We start from the raw sequence: 27,452 nt of genomic DNA, 5'->3' as shown, positions 1-27,452 counted from the left end.
ACAGCTGGGCGGGCTGGACCCTGTCAGCAGAGGGGGAGATTCCCCACAGGGCTGGCACCCGGGCACAGGGCACCACAATGCCCAGCCTCAGCAGTTTCATTTCAGAGGCCTGAAAATATCACCCCTCTCAACTTCTGCACCTGCTGCTGCCTCTGATACACCCTTGGGTGCTCACTCACTCACTAGTTTTATTTTAGCTTGGGGCCCATCAGTCATGGACACTTAAGTCTGAACGAACCACAGATCTGTTTTTGGAAGCTGGGGAGAGATGAAGGAGTGGACCTGCTTCCAGAGGGAGACATGGGGCTCTGAGCAGTTCCTGTCCCCAAGCACAGTGGGCCAGCACCCTGGGGGAGGCCACCAGGTTATCTAGCTGTTCCCTGACTGTGCTCAGAGGCAGGTGAGGGAGACAGTCTGGGGCATCTTTCCAAACTCTTCGTTCTTCTTTCAGAGCTGAGTTGGCCACCAAGTCATTTTACAGATAAATAAAGTGAGTTGTCACTGGGCCCAGTGGCCCGTGGCTCTCCTGGTAAGAAACTGGGATTTAGAAGCAACAGCCTGAGGGCCCAGCGGAGATCCCTGGACTGATGCAAACGTCCCAGTGAGGACTCTGGGCAGCGGTCCTTGTCCCCACCCTGCCTCCGACGGCCAGCAGCACCAGGGAGGAGCACGGAACCCTCTATTCAGCACCTTCAGAGCCTCCGCCAGGCAGGGCGGGTCCCCGCCATTGTCTCTGCCAGGATGGTGATTAGCTGCATTTTCTGCAGATGAGGAAACTGAGGCCCCGAGAGAGGAGGAGACCCCAGGCCACTTGACAGGAGCCTAGATCTAGATCTGGACCAAGATCCCTCTTCCCAGGGCCCTTGCTCCTGAGGAGCCCGAGTGTCCCTCTGGCCTCGGCTTCCCCACCCGACAAAGGGGCTTCCTGCTCTGACATTCTGAGCTCCCGTTGGTGGGAGAGGATTTTCATTCTCGTCACTTGTCCCTTTCAGGGGTTTCGGCATCTAATATTAACAACAGTAATAAGATAACGCCTGGGTCCCCAAGAGCTCTATCAGCATTGGCCCATTTCAGCCTCACGACAACCATTTCTCAGATGGAAAAAGTGAGGCTTGTCCAAGGTCATCCACCCCAGAAGCGGCCGAGGCAGGTCTGAAATATTCCTGCCTCAAAACCCAAGCTCTTATGAAAGACGCCGGCGCTTCCTTCTCAAGACCATCAAAATGCTTGGGGAGGCTTGTAAAAGGTCCCAATGGCGCTGCAGCCCTGACCTCCTGCCTGGGGCTGCAGGGGACCTGGAGCGGGCACTTCCACCAGCTTCCCCAGCAGGGTAAAGCAGCTCCCCCCTAAACCTTGTTTCTGAAAATGCAGAGAAAGGGGTGCCGGGGTGAGCCAGGGCCAAGAGGGAGCCCACGCATTTCTGCCCGTCCTCCTCCCCTGCCCCCCACAACCCAATGCCCTGGCCGGTACTTGTGGGGACTTGCTCCCCTCTGAGCCAGGAATTAACTCGAGGTGGAAGCAACAGGTTCATATGCAAATACTGGGTTCCTTCCAGCCAATCGTGAGCGCTTGCCTCTGGAAAGAGGCTGGGCTTCCAGGACCAGAACCAATGAGCATGCATCCTGGGCTGGAAGGGCGGGACCGGGGACATTTAAACCACATCCCAAAGGGCCTCTGGGGTAGTGCTGGGTTTGGTGGCCTAAGCCCAGTCCAAGGCCAGCATGTCACTGCAGAGGATTGTGCGCGTGTCCCTGGAGCATCCCACCAGTGCCGTGTGCGTGGCCGGTGTGGAGACCGTCATTGACATTTATGGGTAAGACCCGACGGCCAGGGGTTTGTGCGTCCTTGGCTCTGACCCCATGGGTCTTCCTCTCCAGGGGCTGGGAAGAACTTCCTCTGGGCTTCCGCCTGGCCTGGCCTGGCTGTCCACTCCTCAGACTTGGCCTTGGAACAGCAGCCAATCAGGGAAGCTTGCTGGGACTCCAACTGCAGGAGGCTGAAGCTCAGTAGAAGAGACTGGCAGTGGCTGAGCTGGGTCTGGGGACTTGGAGGCTGCTGGGGACTCGGAGGCTTCCGGGCACTTTCCCCATCCAAAGATCCTGTAGATGGGGCTGGGGGTCTGTCTCAGGCATATGAATAGGAAGAGGCGTGTCCTTGCCCAATAATCCCCTAGCTTTTGAGGCTGAGAACGCAGCATGGAACCGTGTTTTAAAGACTGTGTCTACCTCCGCGGCACCTGTAGGCTCCAGGCAGTGTTCTGGAGCTCGCCAGGCCCTTGGAGTTTAACTCTTGAGCTAAACTCAGCAATTCCACCCTGACGACGAGCCTGTGGTCTAGGCTCATTGTGAGCATCATCTTGGCTGACAAGCAAAGGCCCAGAGAAGGTGAAACATTTGCTCAAGCCACACAGTAACAAGTGGCAAAGCCAGGGTTTGGAGCCTGTCACAGGCTAGCTCAGCTGTCCTGACCCTTGAGGGATTTCAGTTCTGGTTTCCTCCAGCCATTCAACGCCCATGCATTAGGCCCCAGCTGCATGCCAGTCTAGCACCTCATGACTTGTGGTTTCTCTCTCCCAGGAAGGAAAGGAGGGTCCGGGTAGGGGTTTAGGAGCTGGGCTCTAGGGAGCGCCCAGGAGCCAGCTTCTTAGGCTTTTGAGGAGTCTCGTTTCTGAGGCTGAGCTGGGGACAGGCAGTCAGCATGCCTGTGGTGGGCAGGGTGTGGATCCCTGTGACCGTTTCTGCCTCCCAGCCTCCCTTTGGGCCAGGTTTCTGTCCACCTCGTCCTCATGGGGGGGTCCTGTGCCTTGTATGATATTGAGCAGTATCCTTGGCCTCCCTCTGGAGGCCAGAGACACCCCAAACCAAAATGTCTCCAGATATTACCAAATGGTCCTAGGGCGTGAAATGACCTGCTGTTTCTTTTCTTTTTTTCCGTACTGGGGACTGAACCCGGGGTGCTTTACCACTGAGCCACATCCCTAGCCATTTTTATTTTTATTTTTATTTTTATTTTTTTGAGACAGGGTCTCACGAAGTTGTCCAAGCTGGCCTCAAATTTGTGATCCTCCTGCCTCAGCCCCCTGAGTAGCTGGGATTACAGGTGTGACCACCATGCCTGGTTAAAATCACCCACTCTTTGAGAACCAGCGTCCCAGACTTAAGAATTTAAAGATCCAAGTGAATTTAGTTGGAAGCCAAGATGGTCCCAAAGTGTTGGATGGCGAGGGTGAGAAGCCGGTCATGGTGGGGGCCAGCTGGCCGCCAGGAGCTAAATCCTGGTTGAGGGGCGGGGGCGTGAGGGTGGGAAGAGGAATCAGTGGCTCCTGGGGCCAGGAGGAGGGTGAGGGGGGCAGATCCCTGCTGCCCGGCGCCACTGTCTGCCCCAGGGCTGCGTGCCCACGGGGGTGACTCACTGCCCCAGCTGCCGGGTGCCCGTTGGGCAGAGGTGTCTTCAATTTGACCTGTGCCAGGAAACCTGGAGGAGGGAGAGGCCACTGGTCTTGGGGCAACCTGAGCGAGATGGGCCCTGCTGAGGAGTCACAGAAAGCGGTGTGTGGGGGACAGCCACCGGGTGGGGGTGGGCAGAGACTCCAGATCTTCAAACCTGGATCCTTAAACTGCAGTGCCCCGCCCACTCGGGGCCGGTGGAGCTTCTGGTTGGCTCGCTCACACGTCCATCAGTGTTTCCTCCGGGGCTGGTGCATGCCAGGGCCTGGGGACCCCGCAGGCTCAGCCACCCGCTTCCGCCGGCCCTGGGGGTCTAGCAGGCTGACCGGCTTCCTGCAGGGGCCACAGAGAGGACTCCTGTCTTGGAAGGGGAGCCCCCGGGGTAGCTCCGAGGGTTTGACAGGCCTGGGGGCTCAGCCTGGGCACTCTTGGGGGGAAAGGGCGTGAGGTGTGGTGACTCAGCCCTGGTCTGTGACACCCCAGCTGTCTGGTCTTGGAAAGGTCCTTTGTCCCCGCAGAGCCTCTGCGTTCCATTATCAGCGTGGAGACGGAGGCATTATTATTATTATTTTTTTAAATATTTATTTATTTATTTATTTTAGTTTTAGGCGGACACAACATCTTTGTTTGTATGTGGTGCTGAGGATTGAACCCGGGCCACCAAATGCCGCAGTCTGGCTGGGCACAATCAGGAGCCACTTGTCAAAAGAAACTAACTTTATTTTTAGAACCACACACGCCAAACAAAACAGCCTCTCAGGAAAAACCCTCAGAGCCTCAACTGCCACCACCGGCTTTCCACAAGCCTCTCTCTCCCACACAAGCCTCTTTCCACCTCCCACAATCCTCCTGCTCTTGAGGCCGATTGGCTGGGTCACGTGGGCGGAGCCAAAAAAGTCCCCCAATGAGCAGCTCCGTGGTCTGAAAGGGCAGGGAAACAGCCCAATGAGCATCACCGCAGAGGAGCCAATCAGCTAGATGTTGCTGGGGCCGCTGTGAGCCAATCATCAGCCGGCAGCTGGAAGTTTGCTGGGGCCCCTTCGGCTGTGGCTCTCAACACAGTGAGTGGCAGGGCCAGGAGGGGACCCAGCGGTTTGGCCTTTACTACATAGGGCAGGCAGGAAGGCTGAGTGGGGAGTGGTTAGTGCCCAACCTCTGGGGGACACTAGACTGAGGTGACTGTCGCACCATCACCACGTCGTCATAGTTTCAGGGCTCTGTCCTGAGCCTGGGTGCGGCACCAGGTGGCTGGGAACAGCACCGAGCCGCATGGGGGAATGGGCAGTCAGGGAGGGCTTCCTGGAAGACGAGCCTTGACGGACGGGCACTGGGCCTCGCTGTCCCCCATGCACCCTGTCCTCCGCCTCCCCAGGAGTTGCAGGTGGCTCAGGCCTGGCTCCTGAGCAGTGAGTGAGTCCTGGGACCTGGAAGGGGCGAGGGTAAAACGCAGCCTGCGCCCTGACTGGCCGGCTCGCTCACCCCTCAGGGCATCTAGAAGGAGACATTCAGTCTCCCTTTCACAGATGCAGGGAGGCAGCTCAGAGGGACAGTGGCCCAACCGCCCTACCCTGCGAGGCACAGCCGGGGCTTCCGCCCAGCTCTCAAGGGCCGGAGCCAGCTGGCCGCTCTTCTCCTGGGCACTTTCTCAAGGCTGGAGCTTCGGGTTGAGACGGGATCCTCAGACTCGAGTCCTGGAGGGGGAGGGGTCTCACCAGGCAACATCGAAATCCCAGGAGACTCTGGTGGAGTCGCCCCAGGGCCCAGAGCCACGAGGTGGTAGGTGGGCTGGACGCATTCCCACAGGGCACTCCTGGAGCACAGGAAGTGCTTCTCGGAGTCTGTCAGGTTGTGGCTGCTCGCGGGCTGAAGGGCCCTTGGAGCTGGTCACCTTTGGGATCTTTTTTGGAGAGCAGTTGGTCCTCAGGCTGGTCTCAGGAGCCTCTGGGGTCCCAGGCACCCTTCGTTTTCTGGATGGAGAAACTGAGGCCAGAGCAGGAAGGGACTGCAGAGTGTTAGGGGCAGAGGTGAAACTAAAAGCCACGTCACCCAGGTCAACCAAATGGCTCAGAATATTAGTGACAGGGAAACTGAGTCACAGAGGTGCAGAGACTCTCCTGGGGGGCTTGGGGACCCTCTGTACTTGGCTCCGAGGGCCCTGGAGCCCCGGGTGTTCTCAGAGACCCCAAGCTGTCAGGTCCAACCTGCATGGCTGCAGAGGGCCCGGCACACACAGCAGTCCAGGGGCCACCAGATGTCCCTGAACTCCTTCAGGATGCCAGCCCAGACGCTGACAAGAAGGGGCAACCTTGACCTGGGGGGTATACAACTCGCTCACCTTGGAAAGACCCCGAGAAGCAGCACTTAGAAAAGCCAGAAGGCAGGGAGTCCCCCATTGAGCCACATCTCGTGGGTCCTGAGCAGGAAGTAGGCTGCCGCCTTTCCCCCGGGGGGATCCCTCCTCCATTAGCAGGTGTCTCCTGGGGGACCATGCCCAGGGATGAGCTGTCAGCCTCCTCTTCTCCAGCAGAGTTGCTCCACCCTGGCTGTGCCTTCGAATCACCCGGGGACCTTAAAAATATACTGCTGGGCCGGATGCAGGGGCGCACACCTGTGATCCCAGTCTCAAGAGCCTGAGTCAGGGGGACTGCAAGATCAAGGGCAGCCTGGGCAACTTAGAGGGATCCTGTCTCAAAAATGAGGATCGTGATGGTAAAGGATTGTGGTTGTAGCTCAGGGTAAAGTGCCCTGAGCTACCAGGAAAAAAAAAAAAAACGTTGCTGGGCCTGTGGTGGGGCCTATGGCGGGGCACCTGCTTCCACGCGAGGCCCTGGGTTCCCCTGTACATCGGAAAGCCTGGCTCCCTCACCGCCAGGGGCCCAGCATCAATGGCTCTTTTCAGCACTCATTAGGGATAACTGTGCGGCCAGGGTTGAGAACCACCACCCTCACTGGGAAGGACACTCAGCTCCTGTCACCTAAAACGTGTCTAATGGAACTGAGAGGGGAGTAAGGACCTTGGACTTGGTGACAGGAGGAACAACATCTAGTGAGCAGGAAGGTACCGCGGGACTTTATGTGGGCTTCAGGAGGGGACAGCACTGATCCTGGGCCAGGCTGGCCCTGAGCAAAGGGAGAGGGAGCTCTTACTGACTTGCTGAGGCGGGCTAGGGTCTGGTCCCTGGTCAGGGACACGGTTCCAGAAGGGATTCTTCTTGCATCCGACGGCCAAGGTCATTGTCCGCCTGTACCCTTGAGGCTGGCACCACCATCCTGTGCCCACATCCTGGCCTCTGGCTCCATCCAGGTCCCAGGACAGGCCTGAGGGTTCGGGGACTCAGGCTGCTGTGGCTGCTGGAGTAGCTCACGGACAGACACCAGCCCCAGGGGGCGGGGACACAGCTGCATGCAGAGCCCAGGGGAATGTGACCCGAAAGTGAAGGCAGCAAAGGGACCGATGCCACATGAAGACAGAGCTCCCCTCGAGGTGCCATCACACAGCTGCGGACCCCAGTGAAGACTCCGATGTTTGGTAAAAATAGCCTTCAGGTCCCCGAGGAGTAACCTCGGCAACGGTTAGCGTCGTAACCCACGCGTCAGAGGTGTGACATTGTTGCCCGGCTGTGTGGCTTCCAGTATTAGCGACTCAGTCGACAAGAACAGGCGAAGCCGAGGGTTTATTTAGGCTTTTCTCTGGTGACAGTCTCATCTGGTGCAAAAATTCTGCTTCTCGAGCTTCCTCGGGGTCTCGCGACGGGCCTGCTGAGCAGAGCGTACCCTGCCGCCACGCCCCCTGCGCCCCGCGGTGTACCGCACTGTCCCCGCCTCTGTCCCTCCACGGTGGCCCTTGATTGTCTCAGACCAGAAGCCCTGAGTTTGGGTCCCAGTTCTGTCAGCTCGGCTGCGTCATCTTGCATGACTTCCTGCGGCTCCCTGGGCCTCCGTTTCCAGGGGCACCTGAAGGGTTGGCATTGAGCAGGGGGTTATGCGCTCTGCTCTCGGGGGCCTCTGAGCCCCATCCTGGACTTGGCAGGCTCTGTCCACGCTGGACGTTTGAGGCAAGAGCGCTGATCTGGAGCTGGGCCCTGAGCAGGCGCGTCTTCCACCTTCTCAACTGCTCGGGCCTTGGGAGAAGTCCTGGTGGGGCCACCATTTCCCAGGGCAGAGCAGGGCGGGGTGCAGGGCATGGGATCAGGAGGACAGAGGTTTCCTGGACCTGGTTCTGTTGTGAGGCTGGCCTGGGGAGGGGACTGGGACCCTTGCTGACTGGGGAGAGATGCAGAGCCCACTGGAATCTGCCATCCTGGGGGCGGGGGATCTTATTTGACATCTTGTCCATCTTTCTCTGTTCAACCACAGGGACTTTCCCCTCAGTCTCCCAGCTCCTGAAGTGTTTGGTTTTGTTCTAGAAGCTGAGGCCCTGAGCCCATGAAGGGAGAGGACGGGTTCGGGTTTGTAGTGACCATAGAGCTGGCTGAGTCTATGGCTCTGTCACTTATCCACTGTGTGGCTTTGAGCAAATCACCTGCCATCTCTGAGCCTCAGTTTCCTCATCTGCAAAGTGGGGATGATAGTGCACACGCCATGCAGCTGTGGGAGTTCCCTGCACCCACTGTCACCTTGTGGTTGTCACAGGGAAAGGGAGAGATGGGTGAGTGTGGAAGAGCTGGTGGTCGGTTCCCAGAAGGGTGACCTTGTGCTGAGCCACCTGTATTTGCCCTGGGGGACCAAGGTCCAGCCTATCTGGGGCAGCGCACCCTGAGCCCCGTGCTCCCTCGGCAGGCATCGGAATGGTGTCCAGTGATGGCTTGGCTCCAGGCCACCTGCAGTCCTGCCCCTGCTGCCACCAATCTGCTTTTCCCTAAGGTGGGTCAGAGGCCGGCCACCTTTAGGGGGGCCGGCTCTGCCGGCTTGCTGGGGCCTGGCACGTTGTAGTGCTGGTTCTGAGTCCATGACACAGCACCTGGGTCCCAGCGGAGCCGTGCTGCGTGTCGCCTGCTGCCTTCACCATCCTCAGGGGCTGGGCGGGCTTTGGACTGGCCTCGCCTGTGTGGCCTCGGCTGGGCCAGGAGCACCGTCTATGGCAGGACTCGGCCACACGTGGCAGCTCAGGGTGGCCTGGCCTGAGGGACAGCTGTGTCCAGGGGAGGCTGTGCAGGCTTCCCTTGTCCTCCAGGAAATGGGAAATCCAGCTCCTCCTGTACCTGACGTGGGGTCCCCTCCTGGCAGCCATGGTGACAGTTCCAATGCACAGTGTCCAGGACGGGGCGTGAGCTCAGGGCTGGGCCTCTGGAAGGTGCCTTCTGGTCACTTCTGGGCTTCAGATTCCCTGGCAGTGAAATGAGGGCATGACCTTCACTCATCCGAGGTGCTTTCTGCACACGGGGGCTCCTTCCATCTCCCCAGCGCCCCAAGCCCACCAGAGACACAGGCACTGAGCGAGGCTGTCCGCCTGAGTCCCCCAGGGCTGAGGTCCAAACCCAGGCTGCCTCCTCGCCTGACCAAGAACCATCGCTGACTCCCCGTTACATAGGGATGAAGCAGAGACCAACCCGTCGAAGCCTGAATCTGTCTGCCCCTGACCTGAGGCTGCAGGACGGAGACCTGGGTCCCTCCGAGCAGGCCCCTCTACCAGCCTTTCCCAGCCGCCCAGCCTCGCCCCTCCTTCCGTCCACCTGTTTCCTGCGCCCTGCTTACTCTCATTGTGACTTCCCCGCCCGGGAGGGCTGTTCTGAGCCTTTCTTGTCACACTTGAGCCTGGCCAAGTGGGAGTCACCTGGGGGTCCCCTGGGAGCCAGCCTGGTAGGGACCCGCCTCCTCCTCTCTTTTGGGCCCTTCCTTTCCCCAGCCTCGGAGGCAGCCTGTTGGCCTCCTGCGTGAAGCCCTCCCTCTTGGGCCACTGTCCTGGGGCCCCTCCCAGGCAGGGATGCCTCCAGCTTCACTGGGGAGCTGGGGATCCTTCGCCTCCCAGGGGACGGCCCAGGAAGGTGTTGGGGAGCTGGGCTGAAGGGCCCCCGGCCCCAGGGACAGCTTGGGGTCAGGAGTTCCATAAGAAAGCCGAGTCCCTGGGATGCTGACATTTTCCTGGGTCTGTCTCTGACTCTCCGTCTCCAATGGTAGTTTTTTGTTTTGTTTTTTTGCAGCTCTGGGGAAGGAACCCAGGGCAAACGCTGTCCCCTGTGCCTCACTCCATGCCTTTTATCCCCATCTCTCTGCGTCTCCAAACTCTCCACTCGGCTCCTCCGCATCCCCTGACAGGGCAGAGCAGCCAGACGGCACCACCAGCCCCAGAAGTGACAGAAGTTGGAACTCCAGATAAACAATGAACAACTTTTAGTAGAAACATGTCCCCAAACCTGCATAGGCCACACTTACACTAAGACAATTATTTGCTGCTTATCTGAAACTTCAGTCTGTGTTTGCATTTGCTGAATCCTGCGCATGGAAGGAGAAGCGGGGCGTCACCCCTGCCCTGGGGGCGGGGCCTGCGTCCTGGGGCGGGGCCTGCGTCCCGCCCTGCCCGATGGAGCACGGCTGGGTCTGGTTTACTTCTCTTTATAGAAAGTCACTGTGAGAAGTCAGAGCCACCCTGGTGGAGGAGGCTGCAAGGGCTCCTTCCTCTGAGGCTGTCGCCTGGGTGGGGCAGCTGTGTGAACGCCAGGACGCATTGGCCCATCCTGAGACTCAGTTTCCCCAGGGGTGATGGAGGAACAGCCCCTTCAGAGGCTGTGGCGAGGATCAGGAGCGGATGTAGGGGGAGGCTTAGCTGGGCGTCCACAGCAAGTGTGCCGGCCAGGCCCCGAGTGTAGTGATTATTGCTGTCCCTGGGAGCCAGCCTGGTGGGGCAGGATGTGGCTGCAGGAGCCAGGTGGCCTGGGTTTGGATCCCAGCCTGCCCTTCCAGGCCTCATGACCTTGGGCGGATTTCTTACCCTCAGTTTCCCCATCGGTAAAATGGGAGGCAGCGGCAGCACTCGGCTCCTAGAGCTCCTGAGAGACCTACATGGTACAGCTCACAAAGACGCTCCACAGGGCCAGTGTGCAGTCAGGGCCCCTCCAGGGTCGGCCACTGAAACCCAGGAGGCCTTCTAGCCCCTCAGCCACAGGGGCCTCTCCCTACGTGGTGACCGCTGAGCCAAGACGCAGGCCTGCAGCCATCTGCCCTGAGCGATGCCAATCCTCAGCTCCCTCATGGGGTCTAAGGCTCTGAGGCCATTGGGAGAGTGGTACATGCACCTGCTTCAGCCCGCAGTACCGGGGTGCACAGCAGGAACCCCATAATCAAGGGATGGACAGGCTGGTTTTCAGGCAGGGTTCCCGGATTAGCAGGAATGGGGAGACACCGTTCCAGGGACCAATGGCATTATGGAGATTTTAAACCTATAATTAACACCTGGTTGTTTGATCCAATCTGGCCAAGTTTCCCAGGGGACATGGCAGTGCTGTGAGACAGCCTGGGCACAGTGTCAGAAAGAGGCAAGTGCATGCTTGGCTTTGCCATGTGATGCTGTGTGACTTCAGCTTGTTGCTAGACCTCTCTGAATCTTAGTCTCTCCCTCATCAGATGGGCATGATTCTGCTCACTTTGCATGTAAGTTCCCTCTCACACACACACCCCCACACACACAGCACACACTCAGCAAAAACTAATCCCAAGGACACTTAATCGCCTGCTAAGGAGCCATGTCGGGGACCTGGGGTGAGAATGCTTTCCTAAGCTAGAGACGCAGAGCCCCACGGAGCCCGCTGGGCAGAGGTGGGCCTGGAGCAGGCAGTTGGGTCCTGACTGGGGAGGAGTTTGCAGTTCTGTTGGCGGCAGAGACACCCTCGAGGGGAGAGGAGTGCTGGCGGGGTCTTGTGGGCGGGGGGCTCCACGCCTGGGAGCTGCTTGTAGGGTCCCACGGCCCAGGGTGGTCCTGGAGGTGGCGGGCGGGCACCTGAACAAGGGCTGCCCTTGGCATGTCCTCGGCTCCTGCTCTCCCAGGTCGGTCCCCGAGGGCACAGAGATGTTCGAGGTGTACGGGACCCCCGGGGTGGACGTCTACATCTGTCCCAGCTTCGAGAGGAGCCGGGAGCGCGCGGACACCAGGCGGTGGCACTTCGATGAGGGCCTGGAGATCGTCGTGGTCATGAACTCCCCCAGCAACGACCTCAATGACAGTCATGTGAGTGGGGCCCTGGCCTGGGGAGGGGGCAGAGGCGGCCACGCACCCACAGGCCCACATCCCCTCTCCCCAGTGTGGGCGAGTGCCTGGCCCTGGGGCCAAAGGCTGGGGTTCGAGTCCCAGCTCTGCAACTCGAGAACCACAGTGTGACAGTCCCCACTGTGGCCCACGGGTTGGCTCGGGGATCTCGGCTGCTCCGAATGAAGAAGGGCAAGCTGGGAGGGAGGGACACTCCTGCCCAAGGAGACGCCCTGCCTAGGTGACAGTTCCCTCAGGTGCCTCAGTTTCCCCAAAGACACTCTCTTCCTGACCCATTTTCAGGACGGGGCGGGGGGCATTTAAAACATGGAAGAAATGGGTGACCTTTGAGCTTGGCACCCCTCAGAGGGCTAAAGGGGCCCAGGACTGGGGGGGGTGGAGACGTGGGCCCCTCCATGGCCAGAGCAGCGCTGTGGAGACTGACCACGTCAGGCTCGGGGCGGCGGACGCCATCCAGCCACACACCAGCGGGTGACACGAGGGGCGGGTCCCCCTTTCACAGGGACTCAGAGCAACTCTTCAGGGCCTCTCAGCTAACGGGCAGGAGGACTAGATCAGCGCAGGTGGCAGGTGGCAGGTGGACTCAGTCCCCTCTCTGCTCCCACCCGTGGGGCGCGTGGGCCAGGGCTCACTGAACCCATGTTGCAGACAGAGACACTGAGGCCAAGGGGTGTGGGTCCCCTGAAGTCCCACCTGCTAGTGAGCAGCAGAGTCAGCGAGGGGCAGGGCAGGTGCCCCGAGCAGCACGGGCGGAACGGGCAGCCTGTGGAGGGTGCCCAGCAGGACGGGGGCTCTGGGGCTGCCCCCCCACCCTGAGCTCCTTGGCCCCGATGGCTGCTAGGACAGAGCAAGGCCAGGGTCCCCCGCCCCCCTCCTGACCCCACCTGGCAACGGGGATCAGTCACGGCAGGATTCAGGAGCTCTCAGGACTGAGCGGGTCGGGGGCCTCGGCAAGACCTCCTCCCTCCGCTGAGTTGAGAACACAGAGCCCGAGAGCGGAGCCCACGTCTGGGGGAGGTCCGAGGACAAGCAGGCGGGAGAGGACTTGGGTGCCTCCGCCTCCAGCCACCTCCTCACCAGCCTTGGGGTCCTGGCCTCAGCAGGGACCGGGCCGCTCCAGCCGGCAGCACGAGGAGCCCCTGAGCGTCCCCACCGTCCATGCTGTGGGGCGGGGATTACGATCCCGCTGTTAGGAAAAGTGAGGCCAGTAACCCCCGCCCCAAGGTGTTCACCCCTGACGGATCCAGGACCCGAGCCCAGGCTGTCCAGAGCCCTGCACTTGACCCTCCCATGAGGCCACCTGCCTACCGAGGACAACAGCTGGTGTTTCTTGGGCACTTCCTCAGGATGTACTACGATCCTCCGGGGTGGACCTACATGGTCCCCGCCTTACAGATGAGAAAACAGAGGCAGCTCTGAGAGGGGAAGGGCCTTGGCCAAGGTCGCAGAGGCCAGAGGGGCTGGGCTCAAGTCCAGGCTACGTCCAGGGTTTACCTGTTCTTGAACCTGCCTGGTCCAAACTCCTCTCGTTACAAATGGTGAAACTGAGACCCAGTGTGGAGCGGGGGCTTGCCAAGACCACATGGGGGGGTCGCTGGTAGGACTGGGACCCGGGTCTCCATAGACTCCCACAGAGAGTTCCGTCCCACAAACGGGCCAGCCCAGGCCCGGAACAATGAGTAACTCGGAGCAGGCTAAGGAAGAGCTGGGTGGGACCGAGGTTCAGAGCCCCCGTGCTCTCCTCACAGCCTGACCGGCCCCTCTCTCCCTCCGCAGGTTCAGATCGCCTATCATTCCAGCCAGGAGTCTCTGCCCCTGGCCTATGCAGTGCTCTACCTCACCTGTGTAGGTAAGTGGGGGGCTCTGCTGCGGGCGAGGCCAAGGGGTCTTGGCTAAGGGCAGGGAGGTGGTTAGGGATGACAGCGAACCAGGGATGTCTTTAAAAAATTAGTTGTATTTTTTAAAATTAAAAAAGTACAGAAAATTCAAACAGTACAAGAATATACACTTAAAAGTAGACCTCCCTCCCTCCAAATCAGGGCTTCCTGTTCCCCAAGCCAGCATCCTCCCAGAGAGATAACTGATACATAAGCTCTGTGCAAGTGGTTCAGATGCTGAAACTCTCAGGCAGGGAGTACAAAGTGACTTGGGTTCCTGTGTTAACGGTTCTAGGAACAGGGGGGCATTTCAACAAGGAACTGAAAATTATGATTCAAAGGAAATGCAAAAATCAGTCATGGAGATGAAAAATGCCTTTGATGGATTGTTAGTAATCTGGATGTAGCTGAAGAAAGAATTGGTGAACCTGAAGATAGGTCAGTGGAAGTTACCCAAACTGTAACAAAGAGGAAAAAAAAGTGAAACAAGCAACACAGACCTGAGAACTCTGGGACAGAATCAGATGGTCTGAACTCAATGCAGTTTCCATCAAAATCTCAAAGTGGCCTTTTCATAGAAATGTGTAAAGCTGATCCTAAAATTCATAAGAAGCACAAAGAGCAAGAATTACCAAGACGAGGCGCTGGGCTTGTGGCTCAGTGGTAGAGCGCTTGCCTAACACAGGTGAGGCACTGGGCTCAATCCTTAGCGCCATGTTAAAAATTAAATAAATAAAACAAAGGTATTGTGCCCATCTACAGCTAAAAAGTTTTTTTTTTTTTTAAAAAAAGAAGAATTACCAAGACAATTTTGAGAACAAGGTGGAAGGATTCACAGTACCAGATATCAAAAATTTTCCAAGCTATAGAACTTGAGGCAGCATGAAATTTGTGCAAGTTTAAGTACATAGACTAATGAACCAATGGAGAGCCTGGGGACAGACCCAGGGTTCAGAGGTCTGCATGGGGAAGAGATAAACTTGGAGCCCTACCTCACACCATAGCCTACAAAATTGCACATGGCAGCAATTAGCAGGAAAGTTGAGCACGTTTTATGTGTCAGAGGCATTTGCAGAAGCAGAGCTGCTGGGCTCAAGGGGATGTGTCTTTAAATTTTGATAGATGTGGCCAGATTGCTTTCCAAAAACTCTGAGCCACATTTGGTGCCTACAACAGCATGTGGGCCTCCTGGCTAGCAGGTGCAATCTCAGACTCTTCTCTTTGTGCCAGTATGACAGGTCACCATCCCCCCGGTTGCTTAAATATGCCTTCCGTTAATTAGGAGTGGGGATGGGCATCTGCCCCAGACCCTGCCCCCCAACTCATTTGAAAACATGCAGAAAATTCATAAAGCTTATTATATGTATACACACACACACACACACACACACATGCACACGTGCACACACATTAAATGAACAATTACAAAGCAAACACTGGAATGGCAATTCTCATGTCAAGAATTAAAATACAATTAGTGCCCCAAAGTTCCCCCCCAACCCCTCTCTGATCACAACTTCCTCCTTCTCCTAAAGGTAAACACTGTTTTGTGATAACATTTCCTTGTGTTTCTTTATGGTTTTTACACCTAAATGTTCCCAGCAGATCACATAGACTGGATTTGCAACCTGAACTCTGTGGATGGAATCGTCTCTCACGTGTTCCTTTGGGTTGGGCCCCTTCTGCCCCAGATTATGTTTATGAGGTTTATTCCCTGGTGGCCTGGTGCCTGAGTATCTTGTCATATGGTAAAAAAATCATTTGAGCCAGGTGTGGTGGTGCACGCCTGTGATCCCAACGGCTCAGGAGGCTGAGACAGGAGGATCCTGTGTTCAAAGCCAGCCTCAGCAACTTAGTGAGGCACTAAGCAACTCAGTGAGACCCTGTCTCTAAATAAAATACAAAATAGGGCTGGGTTTGTGGCTCAGTGGTCAAGTGCCCCTGAGTTCAATCTCTGGCACCAAAAATGAGAAAGAAAAAAATTGAAATCCCCGCCCCTTCTCTCTTAAGAAATAATATTATTTTTCTTTTTTTTTAATTTTTTATTATTATTTTTTCTTGATACTGGGGATTGAACGCAGGGGTGCTTAATCACTTAGCCACACTCCCGGCCCTTTTTTATCTTTTATTTAGAGACAGGGTCTTGCTGAGTTGTTTAGGGCCTCTCTAAGTTGCTGAGGCTGGCTTTGAACTTGCGATCCTCCTGCCTCAGCCTCCTGAGCCACTGGGATTACAAGCAGGAGCCACCGTGCCTGGCCTAAGAAGTTTTTTGCAGGCGCAGAAAGATTGATTCAGGCCCCTTGAACACTTCACTGGCACTGCAAGATCTCCCAAATTCCTAGGGAGAACTGTCAAGTTGGGATGTGGGTCTGGGAGTGTGGGTCGCAGCTGAAGCGGAGGCTCCAAGAAGCCACACAATTGGCAGGTGGCAGAGCTGATGCGCATCCTGGTCAGACTGACCAGAGTTCAGGCTCGCTGTCCCAATCCAAGGAGGCGAGACAGACTGCTTCACACAAACCAGGAGTGTCCCCTGGTGAGCAGGCTCAGTGCAGGCTGTGCCCGAGACAGTGAGGGCTGGGGGGATACAGAGAGGGAGCAGTCAGGACGGCTTCCTGGAGGGGTGGCTTTGGCCCTGCCCCTCATCTTCCCCGTGGGCTCTTACCCAGCCCAGGGAGGGAGGCTGCAGAGCCTCCACCTCTGGCTGTGCCTGCTGGGAGATGCCACACCCCTGTCCAGCCCCAGACGGGCCCTGACACTGGGCTGAAAACACAGAAGTCATGATCTGTTCTGGGCTCCTGGGGACCTCGTGGGGACTTACCCACTGCCTTCCCTGCAGACATCGCTCTGGACTGTGACCTGAACCGTGAAGGCGGGCAGGACGGGAACTTCGTGGACAAGGTAGGTTTCTCCACCTGGGCCCAGGTGGTGGGGGTGGAGTGTGTCAAGCCACTGTAAGCCCAGGTCACGGGGAGAGGCCATTACAGGTATCCCCCTGCTTCCCAGCGGATGCTGAGGCCCAGGGGACCAGGCATGAACGGGATCTTCATTCACCAAGAGAGAAATCTTCACCAGAAATCACCAGGCACGAGGCTCCCAGCCTTGGGCTGGGCCTCCGTTTGTTGGAGGACAGTTCTGGATTTGTGGGCAAAGTCAAGGGTGGGCAAGCGTTTCAAAAAGTAAAGGTCAAATGGTGGACATTTGAGGCCCTGGGCCGGGCGTCTTCCTGCCTTGGTGGGGTAAAAGTGGCCGCAGTCAGCACATAACCCGTGTGACTGTCCTAGCAGAACCTGACCACAGGGACAGGCGGCCGGCAGACGTGGCGCTGGCCACAAGGAGCTGACCCCGTCTGGGTGAACAGGGACCTGCTGAACGCGAAACTGTGACTGACTTCTGGACCCCATAGTGGTGCATTAAATGCAGCCGGTGTCCAGAGGAGGGTCCAGGAGGCTGGTGGGCGAGGAGGACTCGGCAGCATTCGGGTGCAGGGACGGGCAGGGGCCCCAGCTCACGGGGCTGGAGGGCAGCACGGTCCAGCCCTTGGCCTGCTCTGTTTTCTCACTGACAGCGGCAGTGGGTCTGGGGGCCTGAAGGGCATGGAGCCATCTTGCTGGTGAACTGTGACAGGGACGACCTCAGCAGCGATGTCCAGGACAACTATGACCAGCACGTGGGCTGCCTACAAGGTGGGGGCCGGGCAGCCTGGGCCCCTGCTTGTCCAGGTCACGGCTCAGATGCCCCAGGGTCCGGGCAACCCCCAGGTGGGGCTCTGGTGGCAGAACTGGGGGCCGGAGTGGTCACCCTGGGCACACCGTGGAATTGCTCAAAACCCACCTCAGGCTGGCGCCGTGTCTCTCTGGTGTCCCCAGAGCCAGTGGCGCTCCCTTGCTGCAGAACCTCTGGAAATAATCCACCCTGCTTTCCCCTTCCTCCAGGGGAACAAAGGATGCAGCGTGTTTGAGTACCTACTGTATGCCCTGCCCTTCTCACGTATCTTGTCTGGTCACAGGAGGAAGGGTGTCACCATCCCAACCCAGAGATGAGGCCCAGAGGCCAGGAGGCTCCCAGCCTCCCTGTGCCTAGTGCAAGGTTTTCCCCTCCAGCCCCTGATCCAGACCCCACCCCGTACCTACCTTCACTCAGGGACGCCTGCTCTGCCAGGTCCACTTGGACCACAGCAACCAGAGGACCAGGCAGGGACAACCTGGGGTGGGGGTGGCCAGTGCTCCCACATGAGATGCTCCTAGGGGCCATTGGAGATGGGAACGAGGAGCCAGCGGGGAGGGGCCAGCCCAGCATCACAGCCCACCTGTGTGGCTGCCGGGTGGCCTCTGCCCTCTCCGGGCCAGGCATGGGGATGGCGGCTCTGCATGTCGCGTTTCTGGGCAGATGAGGAAACGGGGGCCCACATGTCACACTGTCACACAGCTCCATGGTGCTCTTGTGGTGGCTTCCAGTGTTTTCACAGCTGGGACACCTGAGTCCTGGCGCTCACTGTCCTGGGGACGAGGTGGCCAGGACAGGAGGTGCAGGGGATCCCAGCACCTCTCTGAGTCAGTGCCCTCTGTGTGGCCCCCCAGACCTGGAAGACATGTCCCTCATGGTCCTGCGCACCCAGGGCCCCGCAGCGCTCTTTGAGGACCACAGGCTCATCCTGCACACCTCTAGCTCGGACGCCAGGCGAGCCCGGGTCTTCCACGTCTGCGGTGAGTCCCTGGGCCCCGCCCCCCGGGCGGCCGCCCTGGCAGCTGGGCAGGCTCGGGTCCCGGGAAGAGTGCCAACAGCGGGGACCTTGCAGGTCCGGGGGTCACACCTGCAACCCCCCACCCTTCGCCAGGGAGAGGCGGGCAGGGGCTGTCCCGTGTGCAGTCGGGGTGAGGCGCGGCCCTCCCGGCCTCCCGCTGCCCAGGCCCCTGCGGTCACAGCCGCCCCGCCTCCCTCCCAGGCCCCGAGGACTCCTGCGGGGCCTACAGGTGCGTGCTGGGCCAGGACAAGGTGTCCTACGAGGTGCCCCGGCTCCACGGGGACAAAGAGCGCTTCTTCGTGGAGGGCCTCAGCTTCCCTGACGCCGGCTTCCCGGGGCTGCTGTCCTTCCACGTCACCCTGCTGGACGACTCCAATGAGGTGGGGCTTGGCAGAGGCTCAGGGTGACACCTGGGCCCCGGGGACCCAGGTTTCTCTACTGTGCTGCTGGCTCCTCTCCAGCCAGGAGAAGCCGGGCTTTGTTAGGGACCCGGGGACAGAACGAGATCCCCCCTCCCGGCTGCCAGACGGCAGACCTGTGCTGTCCCCCGCCCCGGTCCCCGCAGGACTTCTCGGAGGCCCCCATCTTCACGGACACGGTGGTGTTCCGCGTGGCGCCCTGGATCATGACGCCCAGCACCCTGCCGCCCCTGGAGGTGTACGTGTGCCGGTGAGTGTGGGCGGCAGGTCCCCAGGCTCCCAGCCTCCCGGCCTAGTGCAAGGTTTTCCCCTCCAGCCCCTGATCCAGACCCCACCCCGTACCTACCTTCACTCAGGGACGCCTGCTCTGCCAGGTCCACTTGGACCACAGCAACCAGAGGACCAGGCAGGGACAACCTNGGCTCGTCCACAGCGTGAGGAACAACACGGGTTTCGTGGAAGCGGTGGCCGAGCTGGCCAGGAAGGCCGGCTGCCAGCTGACCGTGTGCCCGCAGACCGAGAACCGCAATGACCGCTGGATCCAGGTAGCGCGCCCCGGGCGGGCCTGGCCAGGGCTCCACCTGCAGGGAGAGGCCAGCCTGCCCCGCTGGGGCCCTCGGGCAAATAACGAGCCATCTCTGTCCCCCACCTTCCTGGTCTGCCACCCAGGGACAACAGGCCTGGGCGTGCAGTTCATGGACCCTGGGCCACCTTGGCCTTCAGAACCAGAGAGGTCAGGACTGACGTGGCCCTCGAGGTCTGAGGAGGAGGCATCTGCACCTGTCAGGGCCCTTGACGCTGTCCCAAGGCCAAAGGAGATGACTTGTGCCCAGTGGCCTGTTAGTCCATCTCTGGGTCCACCCTGGCCTGACCCCATACTGGGACACCCTCAAGGTCATGTCCATGTTCTCATCCCTCTGCCCTGCTGTGTGACCACAGGCAAGCACATGCCCTCTCTGAGTTTCCAGCCCCTCCTCCAATCAGCAGGCATCCTGACCCCAGAGTGCCCACGGGGAAGTGGGGAGCTGCTGGCTGTCCACAGCTGGGCATGTCCCCTCTTTGGCAGGATGAGATGGAGCTGGGCTATGTCCAGGCGCCACACAAGACCTTCCCCGTGGTCTTTGACTCCCCCCGGAACGGGGAGCTACAGGAATTTCCTTACAAGAGAATCCTGGTGAGTCGTCACCACAGCTGGCCTGGGAGCCGAGGGGCCACCCTGGGGTGCGTGGCACCGGGAACATACTGGAAGTTTGTTCTGTAAGGATGAGGGCAGGTTGCCAGGTGCAATTCAGGAGATGCCAGGTCACGTTGGGATTTCAGAGAAGCAAGGAGGAAGTTTTTGGTATAAGTATATCCAAATGGGGGACCCTCCACCTCCTGGACACACAGGGGTCAGACCTCTGCTGGCCCCTGATGGTACGTAAGTTCCTTCTGAGAGATGCCCTGGGGAGACACCGAGGGCCGGCATCAGCCTGCTGATCCTCAGGCGCGGGCACCCAAGGTAGCCAGACCCTGGCCCCCAGGCTGGCCGTGGCAGGAGGGCCTCGAGGGTCCGGGCAGCTGCCTCAGGTGTGTCTGAGGGGAGCACAGAGCCACCTCAGTGGCCCTGTGACCAGGGGCTGGCATGGCCTAGGGCCTGTGTTCTCGGCTTCAGCCCTAGGCCTGCATGAACTGGCTGCTGGGTCTGACCCATGGTCACTCGGTCTGCCCCCCCGTGGTCACTCGGTCTCCCCCGCAATGGTCACTCGGTCTCCCCCAGCCATAGTGGCTCTGCCCACCTGTCCCCTGGGAGCTCAGAGCCCCGAGTCCGTCCAGTCCTCCCTGGCCTCCCCGCCCACCTGACCCCCGTCTCCCGCCAGGGTCAGGATTTTGGCTACGTGACTCGGGAACCACGGGACAGGTCTGTGAGCGGCCTGGACTCCTTCGGGAACCTGGAGGTCAGCCCCCCGGTGGTGGCCAACGGGAAGGAGTACCCCCTGGGGAGGATCCTCATCGGGGGCAACCTGCCCGGGTGAGAGGGGCAGGGACTGGCATCCGGTGGAGGCTGGGGCGGTCATGGTGACCAGGGCCGGGGCCAGGGACCGCTCCGCGCCTCGGCACCAACAGGGAGTGACGTCACTGTAGTCCTACATGGGGTGGGGGGGCGGAGGGCTGTTCCCGACGCTGTCGGCACCTGAGAGCCAGAGCCAGGACCTCGGAGATGGCTCAGTTTGACCCTTAATTCTGCAGGTGAGCCCAGGGAGGGTGGGTGACTAGGCCTGGACTTTCTGATTCTGGAATAAACAGATGATGCTGACCACAGCGTCCACCAGTTAACAGTGACAGAAGACAGGCTTCTCTTCCCCACTGTCCCAGGAGACAATGCATTTGAGCCAGAGCTCATTCATACTATAGTGTAAATGACTAACAGAGGGTCTTTTCCTGAGCGTAGGGCAAGGGCTGTATGAGACATGCAAAGTGACCTTCTGGTGACACAGATAGACTCACAGACTGTGAGTTATTGAATGCGTGGCACAGAAGAGCTGGTGGACAAGGAATGACACCACAGTGGTTATTTGCTGTGGAACAGATCAAGACACTGAGCCAACCAATTCAGCAAAGCTGTTAGAACAGACTCAGGATCAATTAGTAGATAATCCAGAGTCGAGCTTTAGAGGGGATCAGCTGTCCTCAAATACACGATCCCCCAGAAAGAGGAAAAGAAAACAGGATTTAAATCCACAAACCTAAAATACTGTAAGGCCCTGGGGATGCTCTTATCCACCTCTCTCCCCACTGACATCCAGGAAGGTGAAGGTGCAGCAAGAGAGATCTAAGTTAAACTCAAGCAAGAACTGCCTGACCATGGAGGGATGGAATGTGGGTGTGAAACTGGTGACTTGCAGTCTATCTATGAGAACAGGGTCTGAGGGTGGTTCTGAGGATTTGCCCAGGTGGCAGGGCCTGGTGGGTCACTGCCCTGGTGTGACTGACTTGTCCCTAGTCTGCCTCATCGGGAACGCACCTGGTGGGGTATGAAATGCACACATTATGGTCTTTCCTGCTTACAAAAGAAATGCCTTTTGTAAAGTCAGGTTCTGCAGAACTCTCGGGGTCTGGGGTCTGGGCTTCCATTTCCTCGTGGAGTCTTTCTTAGTTACGTGACTTCTTAACCCTGTGGCCAGGTCGAGGGGCCGCCGGGTCACCCAGGTGGTGCGGGACTTTCTCCACGCCCAGAGGGTGCAGCCGCCCGTGGAGCTGTTTGTGGACTGGCTGGCCGTGGGCCACGTGGACGAGTTCCTGAGCTTTGTCCCTGCCCCGGATGGGAAGGTGAGACTCGGCATCTGGGGCAGGGGCTGGGCTGCAGGGGCTGAGCCGGGCCGGGCCGGGGCTCAGCCATCCACGCTCCGCACACAGGGCTTCCGCATGCTGCTGGCCAGCCCCGGCGCCTGCTTCAGGCTCTTCCAGGAAAAGAAGAAGAGGGGCCACGGCAGGGCCCTCCTGTTCGAGGGTGTCATTGGTGGGTAACGGAGCTGCGTCACTAAAGAAGGGACACGGTGGCTTCAGAGAGGGATGGCTGGTTTTAAAGCAGTGCTGTCCCCCCAAATTCGGGACCCCTGGCTCCAGCCACTGCTGCCTGTGTTGGGGCGGAGCTGAGGCAGGAGGTGGGGGGACCGTCCATATGGGTGGGCATGGAGAAATTGGGGACATAGCCAGCCTGTGACCAGTACAGTTGCACCAAGCTCTCTGCTTAGAAGGTTCTGGAACTTGGAGTTCAGTGTTCTGTGTCACCTTCTTGGATCCTAATAACTTGTGTTTTGTAAGTGAAGTCCGAGGGGTAAATCAGGCATGTGCTGAAGGCTTGTAGCCTCTGCCTCCCAACCTCCCTGCCTCCCGGGGTGGGCTCTCTGCTGCCCACTCCCTCGTCCTCTGGATCCCAGCTGCCAGGTCTCCCTGTCTCTGTCACCACCCAGGGACACTGTGGTCCTCCTCCCCCAGCAAGAGCTTGGGCCTGGGATCTGCCTGCAGGGACATGTGCTGGGGGCTTGGCCAGGGTGAGCCCGCAGCAGCGCATGGCCCGTGAGGGGCTCCCACGCTCTGGATGCAGCCCCTGCGTTGGCCGGGAGGGGTGGCGGGCCTGGGGGTAGGGGTGGGAGCCCTCCAAGCTGCACAATTTGCGGGTCTCATTCAGGAGCTGCCAGGCCACTTGTGCGCTGGGCACATGCACCAAGTCAGGGCTCCGCCTCTGGGTGCTTCGAGGGTCCACCCTGTCCCATGTATGTCCCAAGCTCAAAGGAGTGCCACATCAAATAACAAATTAAAAACCCTGTGGCAGGCTGAGAGAGGGGAGGAGCAGCGGTTGTGGGTCAGTACCATGAACGGCTCATTTCTCCTGCTTTTTGAACGAGAAACCCACGTTTTCGTGTCTCACAGGAGGAGTTTGGAGGGGCAGGGCCACCGTCTGGGCCAGCATGCAGGGGTGTCTGCCAACTCCACCCCCTCCCGTCCCCACTGTGACCACCTTATCCCCAGGGGGACCTTCCTGAAGCCTGGGATCCCAGGGGTCTCAGGACAAAAGCCCCTTTGTCATTGGGATCATGGATTCTCCTGGTCCAGGGCCACCTGCGTAGGCACATGACCCCGAGAACAAAGCTACCCCAGAGCAGAGACTGCGGAGTTCCCAAGTATCCTCCCTTCCCAAGTGCCCCGGCGTCTGTGCTGACGTCACCCTGTGCCCAGCATGACACTGGAACCGGCCATAAAGTAGAAGCCCATAATTCCCAGTCCATCGCTCCCAAAGGCTCAATTCCTATGAACCCAAAGTAAACCTTAAAAATCCTCCAGTCCAGAGCTGCCGGGCCAGGCGGGGCGGGGAGGGGAGTGCCCCCTTCATCTTCCCTGGGGGACCAAGTTCACGGTGAGCTGGCCCAGAATCAGGTCGAGAGGAGTTACCCCACTGCCTGGCTGGGAAGGAGACCCCAGGCCATGCGGCCACCGTACTCAGGGCCGACCCACAGGTGTGGTCATGGCTTCACAGAGGTAGAGGTGGCACCAGTATTAGGCACCCAGGTGTGCCAGACCCCATGCTTGGTGCTTGTGGACATCACCACGCTGATCCCCAGAGAGCTGGGAGGATTCCAGCCAGCCCCCTTCAGACCCAGGAAGAGGAGGCGCAGAGAGGGGAGGCACTGGCTGGAGGGGGCAGCTGAGCTGGGGCAGCAATGGAACCAGCTGCCTCCAACTGGGCTGGAGGGACGGGAACCGCAGGTGTATGTGTGCTGGAGGGAGCCCTCTCCTCCCCCTCTCCAGCCTAAGGCCCTGTGACCACTGAGCCCCCAAGTCCCAGCTGTATGACCTTGGGTGAGTCATCTGGCCTCCCCAGCCTCATCCCCTCATCTGTAAAGTGGAGATGATAACGAGTAGCTCATAGGGTGAGACTCCTGAGATGCTGGGCTCTGGACTCAGGGCAGCTCAGGCCAAGTGCAGGTGACCAGTGAGGACTGCGAGCGGTCGGCCTATCCTCCCTGCAGCTGTCCGGCCATCTCCATGGGACCCCATCAGGCGGCAGGAAAGCTGGGCTTCTGGGGAGCCACCTCCTGAAGGGCAGGCCAGGGCCTGATGGTGTCCACTCCCAGAACTCGCTGATTGACTGCTCAGAGAGCCGATAGAGGTCGGCCCTGGGGTGGGGGCGGACAGCGACGGACCCCAGGTCCCCTCAGCCAAAGGAAGAGCAGCCGCTACTCAGCGCCCTGGGGGGTTGCAAATTTCCAACTCACCGCCTTCCTACTTCCAGTGACTCAGTAAGCCTAGGGCTCACGGAACAGAGGCGGCGGGACCCCGACTTCTGCGGTCGGTCCTGGACTTGCAGAAGGCCTTGCGTGTGCAGGAGTCAGAGAGCCGTGAACATGGCCTTTGCCCGTGTGCCTCCCAGAGCCAGCGGCCCTCTACGGTCTGTCTCTCCCCTCCACAGGCAACGGGCGGGTCAGGACCATCTCCATCAACCAGGTCCTTTCCAACGAAAACCTCATCAGCTTTAATAAGTTTGTGCAGGTACAGAGGCGTGGCTGTGAGTGGGAAGTGGGCGGGGCTCGAGAAGGAGAGGGCGGGTGGAGAGTGGGCGGGGCTTGGGACAAGGGGCAGGGTGGAAAGTGGGCGGGGAAAGAAACAGCAAGGGCGGGGCTTGGGTAGCAGCGGGCGGAGACTCACAGTTCAGGACAGCCCAGGCTGGAATGGCCCAGACACAGGGGCTCCAGTGCCCACCTTCCTCCTGGAAGAAGGTGTGAGTGTCGTGCACCTGAGGAAGACAGGCGGCCATTGGCTGTGAGCATCCAGCAGAGGTGTGACCTCAAACACAGGGAGGGTTGGAAGTCCGCGAGGAACATCACCGAGACCACCACGTGGGCAGGAGGAGAGGAGGCGAGAGACCAGTGGGCAAGCCGCTTGGTCACCCAGGCAGAGGACTGGCCTTTAGACCAGACAGAAGCAGTGGAGGCTGTGGGAAGTGGCCAGGTCAGGGGCAGGTTCTATGGGTAGTGTCCCCAGGACTTGCTGTTGGATTGGACACGGAGGTGGGAAGGAAGGAGAGAAAGACAGCAGACTTGTGGTCTGGGCAGCCAGGGGGAGTTGGAGAGTCTGCAGAGGAGCTGGCTTGGGGGTAGAGATCAAGAGTCCATCTTTCCAAGATCATTGTAATGTCATGTGTAGATAATTTAAAAAAAAAAAAAAAAGTCCATCTTGGGACCCATCTGAGCAGAGATGCCAAGGGGGCGGTTGTCCTCGAGAGTCTGAGCTCAGGACACAGACAACCCTATACAGAGAGGGGCAGTAGAAACTTGGGACCTGTCAGTGTTTTAATGTAGAGACTGAATGAGAGCCCTAAGGAGGGAGGATTTCAGAGAAGAGGGTCAAAGATGGAACATTCCGGAACACTCTCAGTTTAGCCCAGAGGGGCACAGAGCAGGTATATCTCCACCAAGGGGCACAGAGGTGAGGTTTGTGTGGACGGTTGATCCGTGGGCACTCGGTCCTCATGCCCCTGCTCAACTGCGTATGCCCCCAACACACATGGTAAGGTGTCCCCAACTCGGCCCCTCCCACCCCCAGAGCTGCATCGACTGGAACCGCGAAGTGCTGAAGCGGGAGCTGGGGCTGGCCGACCGCGACATCATCGACATTCCGCAGCTTTTCAAGTCTGAGAGGAGAAAGGCCACCGCCTTCTTCCCAGATTTGGTGAGCCCACCACCTGGGACCTGGGCCTTCCTACAATGAGGCTCCAAGCCTCCGTCCCCCAAGCGGGGACACATTTAATGGCAGTCATGTTTGGGATTGTGGTGGCTGGAGATTGGTCTGACGCCATGGCTTATGGTGGCTGTCTGTCATGGTCCCTGTAACTGGCCAAGCCCTGGCTCGAGGGGGGGGGGTGACACGTGATGTTGGTGGAGTGAAGGGATATTTGCACCTGGGCTCTTGGGGCTGTTCTGTCCCTGTCCTCCGGCTCGTGGTTGTGCAACACCCACGTCTATCCTGACGTGGTTCCAGATGGCCCCGCTCTCAGGAGCTTCCACTCTGATCCGTGGAGAGGGGCACTCTCCGCACCTCTGAAAACAAGTCCCAGTGATCTACTTCATATTTCTATTTCAGTTGGGAGGGGAGGGCAAGGTGCCCCCAGTTTAAGGGGTAGGAGTGGGGGTCCAAGAAGGCTTCCCGGTAGGGGCCTCATTGAGCCCTAAGAGGTTGCCCCCCACCCGGCCCTCCAAGTCTTGCATCTGAAACACACACCTGGGCCCCACTCAGTCCGGATTCAGCAGCCTGAGGGGGGGTCCGGGGAGGCTGCTGCAGCTCTATCCGCCCCCAGGTGACGCTGGCGTGCCCTTGGGTCACCTGCTCTCCCTCCCTCTCCGCTTCCCCGAGGAGCTGAACTCACCGTCCTGAAAGCCGCGGGGGCCTTTCCCCACCACCTTTGCCTCACCTCCTTCCTGCCTCTCTGGCTCTGCCCTTCCTGCCTCTTCCTTCCCGTGGCCCTGCGAGGTGCCCCTGGAAGCTTGGGCAACGTTCCGGTCCTTGTGTTGGCAAAACGGAGGCTCTCCCCAGCGGCCTCGGCCAGAGGGACACTGCGTAACCTGAGGGCAGGACAGCGCAGTGGGCCGCAGGAGGTCCTGGGCCTTTCTCCTCTTGCCCTCCCTCTCCTTCCCGGGTGCTGGCTTTGCTGCCCTCCCCTGGGCAGATCTGGATATGGCCACCTAACTAGGTCCCGCATAGGCGGAGACTCTCCCGGGGTCAGCTCCGACCTGGGTTAGGGTGGCTGTTGATTCAGCGCTGTCCCCCCCCCCCAGGTGAACATGCTGGTGCTGGGGAAGCACCTGGGCATCCCCAAGCCCTTCGGGCCCCTCATCAATGGCCGCTGCTGCCTGGAGGAGCAGGTGCGCGCCCTGCTGGAGCCGCTGGGGCTGCACTGCACCTTCATCGACGACTTCACGCCCTACCACATGCTGCACGGCGAGGTCCACTGCGGCACCAACGTGCGCCGGCAGCCCTTCTCCTTCAAGTGGTGGCACATGGTGCCCTGAGCCCGTCCCCCCAGCCTCCCCTCCCCCCGCAGTGGTGGCCCCCGAACAACGAGCATCAAGAGACCCCCAGGTTCCAGATCGAATGCGGGGGGGGGGGGGGTGACCCGTCCCTCTCAGAAACCTTTCCCTAGAAGCGTCCACCCCTCGCCTGCAGCCTGTTTGGTTCTCAGGCATGAATCTTCTTGGCCTCCCACGAAGAAGGACCTCATTTCTGTGGCTCTCA

The 27,452-nt window shown here is 59.3% G+C and overlaps 1 protein-coding gene across 2 annotated transcripts; it reads left to right on the top strand.

The window, feature by feature from the left end:
• Positions 1 to 1,664: 1,664 nt before the first annotated feature.
• Padi3 (peptidyl arginine deiminase 3) lies at positions 1,665 to 27,340 on the top strand. Of its 2 annotated transcripts, XM_015485639.2 has the most exons (16): positions 1,665 to 1,813; positions 11,427 to 11,607; positions 13,423 to 13,495; positions 16,360 to 16,421; positions 17,089 to 17,206; positions 18,101 to 18,226; positions 18,466 to 18,644; positions 18,830 to 18,933; positions 19,117 to 19,228; positions 19,750 to 19,857; positions 20,543 to 20,694; positions 21,848 to 21,992; positions 22,080 to 22,182; positions 24,634 to 24,713; positions 25,767 to 25,892; positions 26,996 to 27,340. In XM_015485639.2, the coding sequence occupies exons 1-16, from the start codon at positions 1,722 to 1,724 to the stop codon at positions 27,227 to 27,229; spliced, it is 1,995 nt and encodes a 664-aa protein (XP_015341125.1). In that variant the 5' UTR covers positions 1,665 to 1,721; the 3' UTR covers positions 27,230 to 27,340. The 2 variants fall into 2 exon arrangements, with proteins under 2 accessions (XP_015341125.1, XP_048672196.1); XM_048816239.1 differs by lacking the exons at positions 1,665 to 1,813; positions 11,427 to 11,607 and adding an exon at positions 15,799 to 16,056 and having other exon boundaries at positions 13,438 to 13,495.
• Positions 27,341 to 27,452: the final 112 nt, after the last annotated feature.

The sequence above is a fragment of the Marmota marmota genome, unplaced genomic scaffold (genome assembly GCF_001458135.2).
Source record: "Marmota marmota marmota unplaced genomic scaffold, marMar, whole genome shotgun sequence".
Classification (NCBI taxonomy): domain Eukaryota; kingdom Metazoa; phylum Chordata; class Mammalia; order Rodentia; family Sciuridae; genus Marmota; species Marmota marmota.
The sequence above is the reverse complement of the archived record's forward strand: the minus strand, read 5'-3'. Positions and strand labels throughout refer to the sequence as shown.